At 53.5% G+C, this 17,344-nt stretch overlaps 1 protein-coding gene across 4 annotated transcripts in view; it reads left to right on the top strand.

The window, feature by feature from the left end:
• The window catches only part of SLC12A7 (solute carrier family 12 member 7), an 80,980-nt gene that overhangs the window by 16,724 nt on the left and 46,912 nt on the right, over positions 1–17,344 (top strand). For 2 of the 4 annotated variants that reach the window (XM_079791034.1, XM_079791033.1), the window contains exon 1: positions 14,048–14,256. The exons of the other annotated variants lie outside the window; for them this stretch is intronic. In XM_079791034.1, coding sequence (XP_079647160.1) covers positions 14,133–14,256 — 124 coding nt within the window. In that variant the 5' untranslated portion in view covers positions 14,048–14,132. Of the gene's footprint in view, positions 1–14,047; positions 14,257–17,344 lie in introns of those variants that run through there. 4 annotated transcript variants of the gene reach the window in all.

Below are 17,344 nucleotides of genomic sequence, written 5' to 3'. Positions count from 1 at the left end.
TGAGCAGGATGCCTCAGGGCCACTGCCCAGGCTTGCAGAGCCCTGTGTGACTGACCCTGGCTGCCCAGGCCACTGAAGGAGCACAGCATGCCATGTGAGCACACACCACAAGACAACCCGCACTCACAGCATGCATAGGGCACAAACAAAAGGATACACACTCACAGACGGGCTCACACTCATACACCAACACAGACTAACACACTCACATAGACACACACACACACACACACACACACACACACACACGGTCCACTGCAGCCCTCAGGGATTGATGGGAGCCAGGGGACAAGTGGCCTTGATTTCACTGGACTCTGAGTTAATGCTGACTTCCTGCCCAGTCGGGACCAGAAGACATGGGCAGCTCTTCAACCGCACGTGGCTCCAAACCTCACCACTGGGAGCTGGTTGCTGCTCTCCAACCACTCTCTCCACTCTGGCCTTTCCTGATGGACATGTCCACTTTTATATAAACGGGCACCAACATGTGACATAAATAGCCAGATGGACACAAATTCTACATTTACTGCTTGCATGTAACCAGCCCTGTTAAACAGAAACCTTCATGGCTGGGAGCTTTTCTGGGGGGTGGGGGGGGGGGGGAAGGTTTACTGAGCCACATGCTACCCAGAAAAAAGAACAGGCTTTGGGCTTCAGCCTGAACCACCAGCGAAGGGCTGGATGGAGAAGGCAAACAGGTCGCTGTCATTTTATTAGAGTAAGTTTGGGGAAGAAGAATGTAGGCTGTTTTGAAAGAATTTACACCAGCTGCCGGAGGGGGAGGGAGCAGGTAAAGCGGGGCTAGGCTGGGACAGGTGAATCAACCGTGTTTGCTGATTCTGCACGGGTGTGGGCCGCAGCCCAGCAAGTTCCCGTGTAAGCAGGAGGCGGTGGTGTCTGGCGGTCATCTAACTCTCTAGATAAGAGCTGAAATAGCCATCTGGAAGTCGATTCGAAGTTTCAACAGAGTCAGGAATGTGAGCACTTTCCTTGGCTTCTGTTTTGGCTCTAATTGACCAACTCCCTATCACTTCTTCCCACCTCAGGCTGCTGTAATTTAATTTAGGACATTTCAGAATTTCCTCTTGTCACCTGCCAGGTAAACAATAAATTGTTATAGCCACCCCAATCAGCAGCATTTTAGACATTTTTCTGGCATGTAGGATATCTCATTGTGGCTGTATCTTTCAGTTCCTTGGTGATCAAGGCTGATTTTGATGTAATGAGTTAGGCAGTATTCCTTCCTCTTCTTTTTCTTAACTCTCTGGAAGAGTTTAGCATAATTGGTGTTATCTTTTCCTTACATGTTTGGAAAAAGTTACCAGTAAAGCCATCTGGGCCTGAGTGTGTGTGTGAAGGTTTCAAATGATGGCTTTAATTTCCACATGAGATATAGTGCTATTCAGAGCTTCTCTCTCTTCTTGTGTAAATTTTGGTAGAAGAATGTAAGTTGTTTTGAAAGAATTTACACTCACTGCATAAGGGGGAGGGAGCAGGGAAAGCAGGAGACAGGAAGTGCCTGTTTCCCAGAGAATTTGTCTATTTCATCTACAATTTCAAAATTATCATCACAAAGTTATTCTTACTATCTGCATCAATTTCTTAGGGCTGCTGCAACAAAGCTGCACAGACTGGTAGCTTAAAACAACAGGAATGTATTTTATTGGGGTTCTGAGCCCAGAAGGTGTTTCAGGGCCACACTCCCTTCAAAGTCTCCAAGGGAGGATTCTCCTGCCTCTTCTGGCTTTTGGGGGCTCCAGGCATCCCCTGGCTTGTGGCCACATCACTCCAACCTCTGCCTCTGTTGTCACATGACCTCCTCCCCTCCATCTCTCCTCGGGTGTCTTCATGTCTCTCCTTTTAAAGGCACAAATCATATTGGATCAGGTTCCCCTCACTCCCCTACTCCAGTGTGATCTCATCTTATGTCAGTCACATTTTCAATGACCCTATTTCCAAATAAGGCCACACTCACAGCTGCTGGAGGCCAGGACTTCAGCCTTATCTTTGGGGGGGGGCGGGGGCGCACAGTTTAATCCACCACACTACCTTTAAAATCCTCACCCAAGGATATTTTTCCCATTGGTTTTTAGAGAGAGTGGAAGGGAGGGAGGGAGAGAGAGAGAGAGAGAGAGAGAGAGAGAGAGGTGAGAAATACACTGACACTTTGATTGGTTGCCTCCGGCATGCACCCCAGCCAGGGCCTGGGAACGAACCTGCAACCCAGGTACGTGCCCTTGACTGAGAATCGAACCCACGACCCTTCAGTGTGCGGACTGACATTCTACCACTGAGCCACACTGACCAGGGCTATCTTTGTAATTTTTGCAGGATCCCTTGTCGTGACAACTTTTTCCTTTACCCAGTTTTAGCTGCATTTTACAAGTGTCCGTAAGTTGTATTTTCATTATCAGTTAGTTCAAAATATTACCGGCTTTCAATTGTGGTTTCTTCTTTAGCTCATTGGTTTCTTGGAATGTGTTGGGGATTATTCAGTTATCTCTCTGTGGCTAATTTTCTGCTTTATTCCTTTGTGGTCAGAGATCCTACTGCTATTCCATTCTTTGAAAGTGATTAAGATTTGCCTGACGGTACAGAACACAATCTGTTTTGCTAAATGTTTTGTGTGCGTTTGGAGAGAACATGCGTTGTGCAATTGTTGGGTGCATGTCTGAGTACCTGTCAATTATATCAATCTTGTTACACATGTGGTTCAAGTTTTCTTTGCTGGTTTTTTTTTTTTCACTGTTCTGTCCGTTACTGAGAGAAGCATCTCAACATGTCTAACTACTAGAATGGAAGTGCATGTTCCTTCTAGTCCCGTTAGGCTCTGCTGCTCGGGTGGTGCCCTCAGCAAAGGAGTTGGCTGAGCTAACCTGCCAGAGTGGCCATCCAATTGTGAGCATGGGACTCTGTTCTTGCCATCTTTGGTATTAAACATGTCTTTTATTATTTTGTTTTCTCCCTCCATTAGTTTGTTAGTTATACATGCTCCTATTCTTGTCATGTTGCCCTGGCTCGATGGGTCTGTATGAATAAGCACAGTTACCACGCCCCACACAGCACAAGAATCCATGACTTCGCCCCCCTGCTGGGCCACTGTTACTGCATGTTTCGTTTTACACATGTGTGTGACGTCTATACATTGAAAGCCCACAAGTATCACCACTGCTGTCCAGTCCAGTCAGTGCTCTTGCCCCGTTACCTGCATACTTTTCCTCGTGGTTATCCTGCATTTCTGTGCTTCTATTAGGGGCCATTGGCCTTCAGTTCGGAAAGAATTCTCTCAGGCTTTGTTTGTCTGAGAATGTTTTTATTCTGCCTTCTTTTTTCATGACTGCTTTGCTGGGGTGGGAATCCAGGCTGGCTCCTTTTCCTGGTGCGCCTTGAAGAGATCTTCCCCTGTCTTTTCTGTGACGGCCTCCCACAGGCACTTGTCCTGGCCCCCAGCCCAAGTTGCAAATCCTTCTGTTTGGGGGTTTTAATGTGCATCCCTTTTCTCCTCACAAGCTGAGTGTAGCAATCAGAGAGTCTCAGCCCACCCTGTTTTTGTTTCCTTTTCTCTGTGCTTGTGGGCTCCTTTGTATTACTTGGTTTTGGCCTGTGACCCTTGTCTGGGAAAGATTTGGCTGTTTAGTGGGTTTTGAGCTGCGGATGAAAAAAGGGAAAGTAACCTCACAGGGTGATCTGGTCATAAAGTCCTATCTGGGCAGGTCATGATGGGTAGTCACACCCCAGGCATATAACTTTTTAGTAAAAGTTTTATCAAAAGTGTGTGTATGAAGGTTTATTTAGAAAACCTCAGAGGTAGAAGAAGTGAACCATAGAAGAAATGGACTCAGGAGTTACAGAGGCAAAAGAAGGGCCCTTTGGAGTGTAGGGAGGAAGGGAAAAGAGAGAGGGAGGGAGGAGAGGGGAAGAGAGAGAGAGAGAGAGCGAGAGAGAGAGAGAGAGAGAGAGAAAGGAGGTGAGCCTTGAGAGACAAAAGAGGGAGGAAAGTGTTCCAGAAAAAGGGAGAGTTTATCTTAGCCTTAAGCAATCCCTGTCCATTGTTTCTATGCATCTAGGTTAACAAACCTTTGAAATAATCACCCTCGAAAGAGCACATAACGTTAACTATCCTGTAATTTCATCCGCACTTGCTTTCTCCCTCCTCTGTGTAATCTTCCTTACGTTCAAATTTGTAAAAGAAGCTGCAATCAGGAGCATCCGAGATCTTGCTCCCTGGCATGTGTTGTCAGTTTGGCTCAGATATACTCTTATAAAACTTCTCTACAGGTCTGCACCTTTCTTATGTCGACAGAATTGTGAGGCCTGTACAACCTTGGTAGACTTCTGTGGCAATCAAAGCTTATTTTTAAAAAATGTCTTTTTAAATCATTACCCTGAGAAAATAGAAATCAATGACTTGCAGTATTTACAAAAAGTAATTCTCTGTAGGGAGCAGGAAATCTTCATAGTCCATGCGTCTGTCTGCTCTCATGTGAATCAAGCCAAATATTTAAGGTTTGAATGAGGTCACTAAACCAAGAAATAGTTGTCTAACTCAGAAACTATTCATCAAACTTTCCCTTAAACAGAAGAAAGTCAAGAAAAAGAGGTGGCTTTTGGTTCAGTTGGCCAAGCAGAATCTCAAGTTTAAAACTTGAGCTGATGGCTCATCCAGTTAGGGAAATGTTAGGCACAATTGACTACAGCTGAGTCTGTGACCCTGTGCCCCCGCACGACTCCAGGTCCTTGGCCACAGACACGTGCGTATAGCTCAGATACTCGCGTGGGGGCTCAGCCCAGAGCCATGCTCGGCCCCAAGGCCATCATGGGCACGTCCTCTGCCTGGGCCTCTGTTTTCACCGGTTTGTTAGGACCCCTTGGTGTGACCTTGAGACAGGCCGTTGGTGACCTTATCTGGGCTGTGGGTAATAATAGGATAGAAATCACTGCCCTGGGCGCCAGAGTGTGACCTGCTTATCTCCGGGCTCAGCAGCTGCTTAGTTTAAATGATTGTAAAGTATTTTTGTCTCAGCAGTGCTGGCACAGGCTAGAAATGTGAAAGGTACAGAGGCGAATTCAGTGGCAACTCCATCTCCTTCCCCTCGGCCCAGCCCTGTCCCTGCAGAGACATCCCTCTGTCACAGAGGGGTGTGCCTGTGTGTGTGATTCTTTACAAAAATGGCGACAAATTGCTCCACATCACTCTATACAGGGGGGAATCATTTAGTAAAGCAAAAATCATTCACAGTGGCCAAAAGGTCAAAGCAATGCAACTGTCCATTGACAAATGAGTAGATAAACCAAATGTGGTCTCTCCATGCAATGGAATATTATTCAGCCTTAAAATGGGAAGAAATTCTGACACATGCTACAACATGCGTGACCCTTGAGGACATATGCTCAGAGAAATAATCCAGTCGCAAAGGACAAACACTGTATAATTCCACTTACATGAGGTCCCTACAGGAATCGCATTCATAGAGACAGAAAACAGAATGGTGTTTGCCAGGGGCCAGGGGATGGGGAGCTAGTGTTTAATGGAACAGGGTTCCAGTTTTGCAAGATGAAGAGCATTCTGGAGGTGAAGGTGCAGAGGGTTGCACAACGACATGCTAAAAGGCACATCAAAGTGTTTAAGAGTCTAACTGAGCAAATGCCCATTCCAATGGGTGTAAGTGGTTGGGAGTGCTCCCCCGACAAGAGCCAGAGGAGCGACAGGAGCGAGGCTCAGGGTTTATAAAGAAGATGTGGAGGCGAAGCAAGGAAACTGGTTGGTTGGCCTCAGCTGAAGCGGCTGTCCTTCGGGAAGCCTCGCGGGTGTCTGTGATGGCTGCTCTGACCAGGTCCCGGTTTCTCGGGTCCAGGTGCTGACTCTGGCTGAGGTCCCGTGTTGCCTGCAAAAGGCGCCCTTCTTGTTTAATTACTGAAACACACGGCAGTGACTTCCTGCACCCGGCTGCACACTGAAACGTGGATATACGGCTAATTTTACCTCATATATAGTTTACAACAAACAAAATTAATTTTTTTAAGTGGGAAAGAAAAGTCAAAGCTAGTAAACAGTTTTTTAAAAAATATATATTTTATTGATTTTTTACAGAGAGGAAGGGAGAAGGATAGAGAGTTAGAAACATCGATGAGAGAGAAACATTAATCAGCTGCCTCCTGCACACTCCCCACTGGGTATGTGCCCGCAACCAAGGTACATGCCCTTGACTGGAATCGAACCTGGGACCCTTGAGTCCGCAGGCCAACGCTCTATCCACTGAGCCAAACCGGTCAGGGCATAGTAAACAGTTTTTGACTAGTTCCTGAGGTTGGTGTTGAAGAAGGCAGGGGGCCACACGGCACCAGGGCCTGCAGCAGCAGTGACCCCAGGGCCATATCTCACACATGGTGATGGCGTGGTCCTGGATGGCCGAAACCCCCAACCCCAAGGAGGTGCTTTCATCCCCACCAACCACGTGCTGAGATTCTGACGCTTGGCCGGAACCCACCGCCGCTGGCCACAGGAGGACAGGGCCAGCGCCCCTTCCCGGCTGGCTGTGCACACAGCTGCTCCTTCCTGGGAGAGCCTGCACCAACTTGGACAGCCTGTGGATGCTCATCCAGGGCTCACCCCACGCGTCCTTGGGGAGGTTTGCACAGGCAGTGGGCTCACCTCCCAGGAAAGGCACAGCTCCATCTTGGCCCCTCCCTCACCACGCAAGGGACTGGGGACACCCAGCTCCTGGAGCTCCTGTCCTGGTCCCAGCCCCACCGCTCAATGGCTGCGTGGTGTCTGGCAAGTTACTTAGCCTGCCTGGGCCCACAGGTTATTGGCCCATCCTTACTGTGCTAAGACAGTTGAGGTTCCCCCCATAAAGACTCAGAGTAGTGCCGGCCACGGTGACTGTCAGTGACAGCGCCCCTGAGAGCGGTTGTCCTTTGGGGACGCCTCGCTGGAGCCTGTGATGGCTGCTCTGACCAGGTCCCGGGATGGGAGATCAGCACACAGGGCCTTGGAACTGGGCTCCACACTGCCCAGCGAGGCTGTGGGCTACGGGAGAGGACACACGGAGCTGCTCTGGCTCCTCAGCAGCCCCGAAAACCCGAGACCGTTGTCTGGGGCCTGACACTGGAATTCCATGTGCAAACCCCAGGCCTCTGTCCCACGTGCCTTTGTTGGGACTGCAGGCTGGTAGAGTTCTTTTCTGCCCAGACGGCTTTGTGATTTAACAAATATTTGCTGGCTTGTCCTTTCCTTATTGACAGAAGGATGTGATAGAAACAGGCCCAGGTCTCCCACCGTCAGGAAAATGAGAGATTCAGGACCTGGGAGGCAACTCAGGGACCAGCGGAGGCGCATACACGTGGAGGGTTAGGCTCAGGCGCCGCTTCCCTTTCATAGTGTGCTGTGAGGTCAGTCTGCACTCACCCCCCATCTCAGAGGCTCCTCGCCACCCCTTTATCCTGTGACGAGTGGCCGGCCAACAGCGGAGCACACGAGTCTCTACCTGGTGAGTTCTGTGCCATGCAGCCCCCCTCCAGGTCAAAGCAGGGCCCGAGGTGCCCCATATCTGCCCTCCCACTGCCAGGGAGCCACCATCCTGCCATCAAGCCTCTGAGCTTGAGGTAGACAGGCTCACACAGCCTCTACCACAGGACTCTGAGGTGGAGTGTGGCTGTGGTGTGTCCCTCTCACCGCCATGTGCAATTTCACTGGACACACATGCCTGTCTGTCTGCTCAGCAATGTTGATGGGCATGCGGGCTGTGCCCAGCCCAGCTGACATGAAGGTGCTGCTGTGACTGTCCTTATGTGTGTCTTCTGTGCCGGTACGTTTCTGTTGGGAGTGGAACTGCTGGGTCCTTAAAGAGGTGTGTGTGTGTAGTTTCCCAGGTTACTGCCACACAGTTTCCAAGGTGGCTGTATATTTTACATACACACATATGTAGGGGATTCCCTAGGGTTTGGGGGCCCATTGCTTCTGTTGTCCACGCTGTTCGTGGTTATAGACTTACATGTCCCTCACACACGGCTGCTGGCTCTTCCTCTCCGGTGGAGCATTTGTTCACCCCCCCCCCCCACCTTTTTCTAGGTTTTGACTTTCCCTCTGTGGGCTGTCTTTATGGAATCCAGGTAGAGACCTGGGTTGGGTGCATGGATGGTGGTATCTTGGTACACTGGGCCTGTGTTTCCTCTCCTAATGGTGTCTTCTGAGGAACAGAAGTATCTGATGTTAAGAAGGACACTTTGCCAGTTTCTCTTCCATGAAGTATGTCTTTGAGGTCACAAAGGACTTTGCAGCCATCGTTTGTAGTGTAACTCTGTTTGCAGCCCCTTGTTACATGCTGTGCCCCGCACAAGGTGGGGCCCTCCCCTATGGCTTTGCCTCTGGTCCAGGCCCAGCCCAGGGGGGTGGCCTCACTGGTGTCCTGTGAGCCTACCAGTTGGACCAGGCTCACCTCAGGAGGGATCCCTGACACTCGGGGGGTGTGAAACAGGAGACCAGGCCAGCACCCAGCAACAGATAAGTCCGAGTTGATAGCAGTAACTTGCAATGGAGTCAGAGAGAGTCACATCTGATGGCCCCAAAGGGACCGAAGGTCTGGGGACAACGTGAATGTGTGTTAGGCCAGTGTGGACTGGATTTTGGAGGGAGATGGAGCAGCAAAGGGGAGCAGCCGGGCCTGAAGCGAGGTCCGAGGTACCAGAGCCCAAAGCTGATGGTCCTGTTCCCACCACTGGCACAGGACAGCCTGGGGCTAGCTCATTCCCTGGAACTCTGGGGAAAGTCCAGAGGAATGGGGTGTGTTCCCGGCCTGCACTGTGAAACACAGATTCCCGGAAAGGGTGGGGCCGCTCTGCCCATGCCATCTCGGTCCTGGGCTAGGGTGTGTGGGTGGGAGCCTGGGGGAGAGGGACTGGTACAGAGATGGCAGAGGGATGGCAGCGTGAGCCAGATTCGCGCCCTGACAGTTCCTGCTGGTCCTTACCACCTGCCCTGGGACTGCACCTTCTGGAGGAGCTGAGGCCAGGTCACTGGTCCATCTGGCCCTGGGGCACTTGCCGTGGGTGAGATGATAGTGTGGTGCCTGTACCGGGACAGGAATGGGCAGAGATGTGTGCTTGCTCCCAGCCTTTCCCTGGAGCTGACGGCCCTTGAGGGATCTAGAGGGTACAGTGAGGGTGGGGGAGACAGCAGGGTTCCACACCTGTGCCCGGTGCTGGCTGGTGGGTGAGGGCCCTGTACGCCTGTACTCTGGCTGTGACCCCCGGAGGGCATTGGGGAGAAGGCAGCAGCACTCCTGGGTCTGGCCTCTGCCCCCCAGGTTCCCAGTTGCAGGCTTTCAAGATGCTGCTGGTGGTGTGTCTCTCATCTCCACTGGTGAAATGTAAAATGATTAGAGAACATATTCTTAGAGCTTCCGAAAGTGTCTGTAACCTGCTACATGTTTTGTCTTGTGTCAAGAAGAACGATCTGTAATTCACAGACTGAATTTCCACAGATCAGACTTTGCTTTCACAGAAGTAAGGCAGACCTCCTTCCAGGACCAATTATAAAATGCTGCTACACCCTCCTCCCTCCCTCGGACATTCCAGCAGAGGAGAGTGTCTGGTGTGCTTACCACTGACAGATGTGGAGGCAACTTGTTTTCTTTTAAATTAAAACAGTGGGGCCCTGGTCCTGGCCTGTTTGGCTTAGTTGGTTGGGCATTGTCCCATGCACCAAAAGGTTGCTTGCTGGTTTGACTCCGGATCAAGGCACATGCCTGGGTTGTGAGCTTGATCCCCAGTAGGGGGTGTGCAAGAGGCAGCCCATAGATGTCTTGCTCTCACAATGATGTTTCCCTCTCTCTAAAAATCAATAAAAATCTAAAAAAAACCACCCAAAACCTTAAAAAAAAAAAGGGGGGGGGTGAGGGTTCTGTCCCGTGTGGCTCAGTTGATTGGAGAGTTATCCCATACACCAAAAGGTGGGGGACTTGATTCCAGGTCAGGGCACATATCCAGGTTTTGGGTTTGATCCCCAGTCAGGGCACGCGTGGGAGGCAACAAATCACTGTTTCTCTCTCTCTCTCTTTCTCTCTAAAAAATAAAATAAAATCAGCCGAAACCGGTTTGGCTCAGTGGATAGAGCGTCGGCCTGCGGACTGAAGGGTCCCGGGTTCGATTCCGGTCAAGGGCATGTACCTTGGTTGCAGGCACATCCCCAGTAGGGGGCGTGCAGGAGGCAGCTGATCGATGTTTCTCTCTCATCAATGTTTCTAACTCTCTATCCCTCTCCCTTCCTCTCTGTAAAAAATCAATAAAATATATTTTAAAAAAAATAAATAAAAAATAAAATAAAATCAGAACAAATACAATAAAACAGTCAGAGCTTATGATCCCCTGAGGCTGTGGGCTGCCAGGAAGGTGGGGCTGTCTGTGGACACTGGTGCTGGGTCCCCCTCTTTCTGCCCTGTGGACCCTGAGGGTCCCAAAGGGGGCTGAGTCATACCCACCAACTCTGCCTTTCCAGTCAGCCAGGCCAAACTGCTCGCCCCTCCACCTCCCCAGCTTGGAAGAAATCCCCCCAAACTGCAATGTCCTCAGGGTTTAGCTCGGTTTATTTTGAGGGTGGTTCCTGGGTTTTCTCTATTTTCAAGACCACAGGAATGGACTTGACCAAGCCCTTTCTGGCCAGACCCTGGGCCAGGCTTTTCCTCCTTCGTGGACTCAGATGATTTCCTGGTGGGATGACCCCTGAGACCTTTTATGCCCAAGAATAGCTGCATTGGGCCTCACATTTGAGTTTATCAGGGCCAGCCATCTGGGCTCACAGTGACTGTCCTCCAACATGCCTGGGGGGTTACTGCAGTCGGGTCAGGATGCATTGCTGCCCCTGAGAGTTTGAGAAATTCGGCTGAGTCTGGTCTCCTCTCTCATCCTACTCTGGTCAAGGCTGCTTGTGCTTCAGCAGGGACGGTGCCAGCTCCAGGGACCCTGGGACACTCCTAGGCTCACGCTCCAACTCTAAAGCCTGGACTCTGGCACAGCCTTTACCTGGAGCCAACAGCAAACATTTGCCCAAGATTTCCTTGAAAAGAAGTTACTCGAGGAACCAGTACAAAGGTCAGAGGGCAAAATGGTGTGTGGGCCGGTTCACACTTTGTGGCGTGCTCGGATGGCTGGCTGCCGTCTCTGCACCGGACCCCCTTAAAGCCTTCAGTTTGTCCTGTAATTCATGAGCGCTCACAGCGAAGTCACTACGGGTGTGCAGGGTTTCCACAGCATCAGAGGGTAACAACCGGAGGGAAGGAAATTTGTGCACGTGCTACCCAAGTCCCCAAGCCTCAGAAAATGAGAGGATGGAGATCCACAGCCAGCCACCCCGGAGGGGTGTGACCTAATGGGCGGGAGCTCTGCCCATTAAAGGATCTAACCCCCCCCCCCGCCCCCCCGGATCACTCAAGTCCTAGCTGCTGTGTTCTTTTAACACTTGTTATTTTTCTCAAACACAAAATAAAGCCCCAGTGCCCTGGCCAGGAGATTCAGTTGGTTGGAGCGTTGTCCCATACACCAAAAAGTTGCAGGTTCGTTTCCTGATCAGGGCACATATCTAGAGGTATGGGAGGCAAGTGATCGATGTTTCTCTTTCACATTGATGCCTCTCTCTCTCTCTCTCTCTCTCTCTCTCTCTCTCTCTCTCCCTTTCCCTCTCTCTAAAATCAATAAAAATACCCTCAGGTGAAGATTAAAAAAAATAAAGCCCCAGCATGTTCTCCAAGAGCTTCCCATCTTGAAGGGACTGCCCTGCACCCCAATCCTGGAGGCGAAGGGCAGTGTGGGCAGCTTGAGACATCCAGCCACGGGGCACCCAGGATGTCCTGAGCTGGGGACTGAGGAGCAGAGCAAGGCCAGCTGGCAGCAGGACGTCAGGATAACTCACGAGGGGCACTGAAGGGCGTGCCCACTAGTGTTTTCAATACAGCCACCTGTCACTTGGCAACAAGGAGCTTTCACCTAATGAAATGATTTGATTTAGAAAAATTTCAGAGCGACAGAAAGTTGAAGAGTGTGAGGACACTCACATGCTGGCAGCTCCACACTGCCCTTCCCAGCTGCCCCTCCCCTCCCTATCCTGTGGGTCTTTTAGTCCCTTGGGTCTGGCAAGTCTGTGCTTTCTGTTTGTGTATTCTCAGGTGACAATGACGTGTTTCAGGATCCAGGACATTGTTTTGCTGAGCCCCAGAACCAGTTAGGTCCTCTGGGCAGGCAGCCTGCCCTGCCCTGTTCCTCGGAGAGGGAGATGTGTCCCCAGGGCCAAAACAGGGCTTCTGAGCAGGAGGAGGGGCAGGGAAGCCCTGCCACAGGGGTGGGGCCTAGGGTGGAGAGGCCCACCCTGGGAGCCCCCCTCCAGCTACTGGAGCCAGCAGGGGACATCTGCTCTGAGCCACTGCAGGCAGGACAGACCTAGGGTCACCAAGACCACCCTGGCCCTGGGGACACAGTCCTCTCCCAGAGAATTCTTCCCACCTTGGCAGCCAGGAGAGTCCTGGTCCCAGCGGGCAGCCAAAGGCCCAAACGTCCTCTCCCCTCTGGGCTTTTGTCTCTGTGGTGTCCCTACATCCCACCCTGCCAGGAAAGGCTCTAAAAAATATAACTTTAGCTTTAGGTAATGGGCTTCCCTCCTCACATCCTTCCCTTTCTCGCCTTCCCCTCCCCCTCACTTCTGCCCCTCTCCTCCCCTGCTCTCCCCGTATAGGGAGCAGCAGCTAGAAGGCATCTTCTCTTTGTGTGTGTGTGTGTGTGGGGGGGGGGGGGGGGGGGCGGGATTGGCTTATTCATGGGGCGTGGGGCTTCCAGGCCCCCAGAGCGTATACCTGGGTGGTCTGGGCCCTTCCAGGCTAAGTCGGTGGAATTTCTGTGAGGAGTGGTCTTGGGCCTCCCGGACCCCAGGCATCAGATCTCCAGCTTCTGCCAGGAGCCTGGGACAGAAGGTGGGAACCTGGACCACCCCACCTTCTTCTCTCCTTTGTCTTTCATTGGAAATGGCTTTTCTAAATTTGTTTCTATGTCGTTTGGTTGTTATAGGAATATAATGGGGAGAAAGCAGAGCCTCCCCGCCCTGCGAAAAGCTGGTCTCCACTGCCTTTGGGGCCTGCAGAAACACACTTTCCAAACACAATCAGACCATTCTGATTATTGTTTCAATATGTTGTGATCACCTTTGTCCATACCACCTGTATTTCTTCATCATGGGTAACAAACTGTTTGGGGTGACTCATTGCACTTAGATGCCATACCTTTTCGGACTAACATCCTTTTGATGGACGTTGGGTTGTTGGCCTGTTTCCATGTGTCCTCATTGGTGAAGGAGGTGGCCCGAGGCTGTAAGACACAAGGGCATGGGTACTGTGCCTGCCGAGTCCTCCTGGCCTCGCCTTCCCCGCACTGAGCTGCAAGCTACCTTTCCCTGTAGCTTCCCCCGACCGGACCAGTGGGGTGCGGGAAGGGCGGGCTCCCCTGAGCAGGCAGGGATGGGCCTGGATCCTGCCGCCGAGCTTTAGTGACTTCTGTGTACCAGATTAAGTCCTTTGTGGACCAAGACCCCGGAGCAGCCCAGCCCCCTCCTCCCCAACCTTAGCACGTTTCTGCCAGAAACCCCTTCCCAGGGGCTGGGTGAGCTCCAGGCAGGCAGGGAGGGGGAGGGGAGGTCAGATTCCAGCTCAGTCTAGTTGGGGGTGGGGAACTTCTGTTTCTCCCAGGAGCCAGACTGTGTCGGGAGCTACTACGCGGGGTGGTGGGGACTGCAGGCAGGGGCCTGCTCTGCGGCGGCTGGAGTGAGACAGTGCAAAAGCAGAGAGCTACCCATCGGGGGAAGGTGACTGGGGCGAGCGGGGGGCGCCGGCAGACCTGGCACAGGCTAGGGGAGCGACATCTGCGGAAGGCGCCCCGCTCCGCCCCACGCAAACTTTCCCTGGGCCTCGGGACCGCAGGTGAGATCACGTGGCTGGGCGGGGCGGGGCGAGGACGGGGCCGGGGGCGGGCCGGGGGCGGGCCCCGCGGACCCCGCCCCTGCGCCCCTAGGCCGGTCGCGCGTCGGCGGGAGCGGGCGGAGCGGAGCGCGGCTGGAGAGCGCGTTGTGGCCTTGAGCGCGCCGTGTCGGGAGTACCATGCCCACCAACTTCACCGTGGTGCCCGTGGAGGCGCGGGCGGACGGCGACCAGGACGAGGCGGCCGAGCTGACTGAGGCGCCGGGCGCCCCCGAGGGCCACGAGCCCGACTGCTCTAGCCGGGGTGAGCGCGGCCGCACCTGTCCGCGGGACAAAGGCGGAGCCGGGCTGCGCGGGGCTGGGGGCGGGAGGGGCGGGAGGGGGACCGGAGGAAAGAGTGTGGGACTGCTTCCCCGCCTTGCCTCCCCTTTTCCAGGGTCACCCCGCAGTTCCTCTCACTCCGCCTCCTCCTGAGGTTCCCTCACCCCCCTCCAGCCTGCAGAGCCCCCGACCAAGTTTAGTCGCGGGGACGCAAGGCGAAGTATCCCTGCGGTGCCCAGCGCTCCCCGGGTTGTGCCCGCCCCCCCCCCCCCGCTGTTTCCCCCTGCTAGCCCATCTTGGGACCACGTTCATCTCCCCCCCCCCACCCCCCAACCTCCCGGCCCAGGGAGCACCTTTCTCACACTCAGGGTGGGGCAATGAGGAGGTGTAGAAGGTGGGATACACCCCGGGGTAACTATGGGAACGGGGGAGGGGCCTCAATGCTGGGGCCAAGGTGGGGTGCCGCCGCCGCAGCGGGTGGTTTGCCCTCTGAAGCGCCTTCCTGCTTCCTCAGGCCTTTGCTCCCACGCGGCCGGGCTGTGGGCCGCGGGTCAGATTCGAACCTGCTGAGGTCCCAGTTGCCTGCGCCCATCTGTGGGTCATCAGCAGGTCCCTGGCAGGGCTGGGCGAGGCTCCCCAGCTGTGCTCAGACTGAGGGTCCCCTGGCCTTCTTTGTTCTGGAGTCCCAGGTCTGTAACACTTTCACTTTCTCTTATGGGGGCTCCCCCAGGCCTGGGTTCCTGCAGCTGATGGATGAGTTCTCCCCAGTGAACAGCTTCATCTCTGCTTGCAGCTCCCCTCTAGAAATTGGGGGAATTGAGAACACCCGTCTAGCACCCACAGCTGGGCTCTCTCCGCCTGTGCCGCTCCCCCTCTCTCCCTTTGCAGCCTTGGGAGGAGGCTCCCAGCTCCAGGCACTTAAGGAAAGAGGGTGAGGTCAGTGGAGGCCACAGGTCCTGAGTGGTCACTACTCTGGCAGGAAAGGCCAGGCCCTCCTGGGGACACCATGTGGAAGGCATGTCCTGATGGGCTGTTGCATCATCAGTCATTAGGGTCCTGTCCCCTCCCTCAGGTGTCCCCTCCCTCAGGGCGAGGCAGCTGCCCAGCTTTGCTCTGCTGGGTGTGGGGCTAGTCACAGCTGCTCCCTGGCTGCTTCCTGGCACAGGGTCTTGAGACCAGGTAGAACAGGAAGGCAGAGTCTGTCAACTCGGCCTTTCACCACTGCCCCAGTGGTTCTGGTTCTGAGCATCAAGGATGAGCTTCTCTGGCCACCAGCCGCCATTGTGTTCCCCACGGAGCCCTCCACCGCCCTATTGGATGTCTGGCTCCCTTCCTGCTAGCCCCATCTTGGGACCACAGTCACTCTCTCCAGACTTTGTGGCTTGTTTTAAAACGGGGGATCATTTTCCTCCTGCTTGTCCCTCCTGCTTTCAGTAGCTCTCGTGTGGTGCCCTGGGCCTAGGAGCCCAGAGCTGATGGGTGGCCCCGCTGGTTTCCAGCCCCCAGGCCCCCTTCCCTGAGTGCTTTCACTTCACAAACCTGGATCCCCCCAGTTCCTGCTGGGGGCCGGACGGAAATTGCACCTGCCTGGGTGATCGCAGACTCCGGAGTGCCAAGTGTGGGCTTTGTGCTCATTTGTTAACAGACCCTTTAGGTTTGAGCTGAACTTGTGACACTTGGCTGAGCTGGCACCGAGCTGACTTGGGACTTCCATGTTTTGTGTTCTGTGCACTTCATGTTTCCTCAGAGAGAGGCGGCAGAGGAGGTGGTCCCTGCTGAGTGGTCACAGTGCTGTTGTCTTTTGGGGTCTCTGGCTGGGCTCTGAGTTTTTTCGTAAGCTGTCAGACCACAGTCAGCGCTCAGAGATGCCCTGTGAAGGGCACCGTGTCACCAGCACGATGAGGAGGAAGCCACCATGTGCCCTCTTATCGGGGAAGGTCCTGCAGGAACTGGGAACATCAAGGCTGGAGCAGCTTCCAAAGGCCCATATGTGGGGTCCACGTTGTGTGGGGTCTGAACTTAGGGTCCCATGCCTGCCCGAACACAGGGTCACTGGCGCTACTGAAGTTACTTCCTGACTCTGGGTGACCCTCGAACCCCCTAGGGAGGCACCTGGCTTTCTGGGTGGGCTTCCTGGTAGTGGTGGAGCAAATTTGGGGAGATCTTGTACCTGGAAATCCCTGGGCTGTGGTGGAAATAAGAGGTGGTGCCATCCTCACCTCTTACCCTGGGTCCCGTGCCTCTTATTTCCACTACAGCCCAGGGGCTCATGAGATTAGAGTCTGGTCTGTCTAGCCTGGAGGCCTCTTGACCCTGTGACACTTAGAGCAGGAAGGATCCCGCAGTGTCCTGGGCCCTCTCTGTGCTCCCTGGGAGCCATGTCTTTGTGAAGTTTAGCCCATTTTCTGGCTATTAGAAGCCCCTGGGGCGCCCAGGCAAGTGGCAGTGTGGGTAGGTGGTGGATGCTGAGCATTGACCTTGAATGAGTCCTGCTGCCTTGACCCCAGCTCTCTTGGCAGGCCGGTGCCTGGTGCTGCACCCCAGCACTGCTTCATGGAGTCCTGGCCCCTTAAAGGAGACACTCCCCCAGTGAGTGAAAATTGGCCGGGTGCAGAGAGGGCTGGTGTGGGAAGCAGAGGCCAAGATCAATGTTAGCTTCTGCTGTGGACACATTTGAGTGCTCTTCCTGCCTCCCCATTCCCTTCCAGCGAGGTGGGACCTGGTGTACTGGTATGACTGGGGTTCACTTTTCCTGGGGGCTGGTCCTCTCCCTGAGGATGGATACCACACCCTGGTCCCCTGTGTGATGGGCCATTTATTCTGCATTTTATTGTGAGGGGAGACTGTTCTGGAAGTGGATAGGACAGGTGTTTATGTATCCCCGCATCCTCGATACCTTCTTAGTAGAAGTACCTTACAGAGGGGAGGTGGAGAGGAGGGTGCTTTTCTGACTTCTGATTGTGGTGATTTTTAAAAAAATTGATTTTAGGAGAGAGAGAGAGAAAGAGAGAGAGAGAGAGAATGAAAGAGAGAGAAAGAGAAAGAGAAACAGAAATATCAATGTGAGAGGG

Source organism: Cnephaeus nilssonii (assembly GCF_951640355.1).
Source record: "Cnephaeus nilssonii genome assembly, chromosome: 2".
Classification (NCBI taxonomy): Eukaryota; Metazoa; Chordata; class Mammalia; order Chiroptera; family Vespertilionidae; genus Cnephaeus; species Cnephaeus nilssonii.
This window is presented reverse-complemented; position numbering and strand designations above follow the sequence as displayed.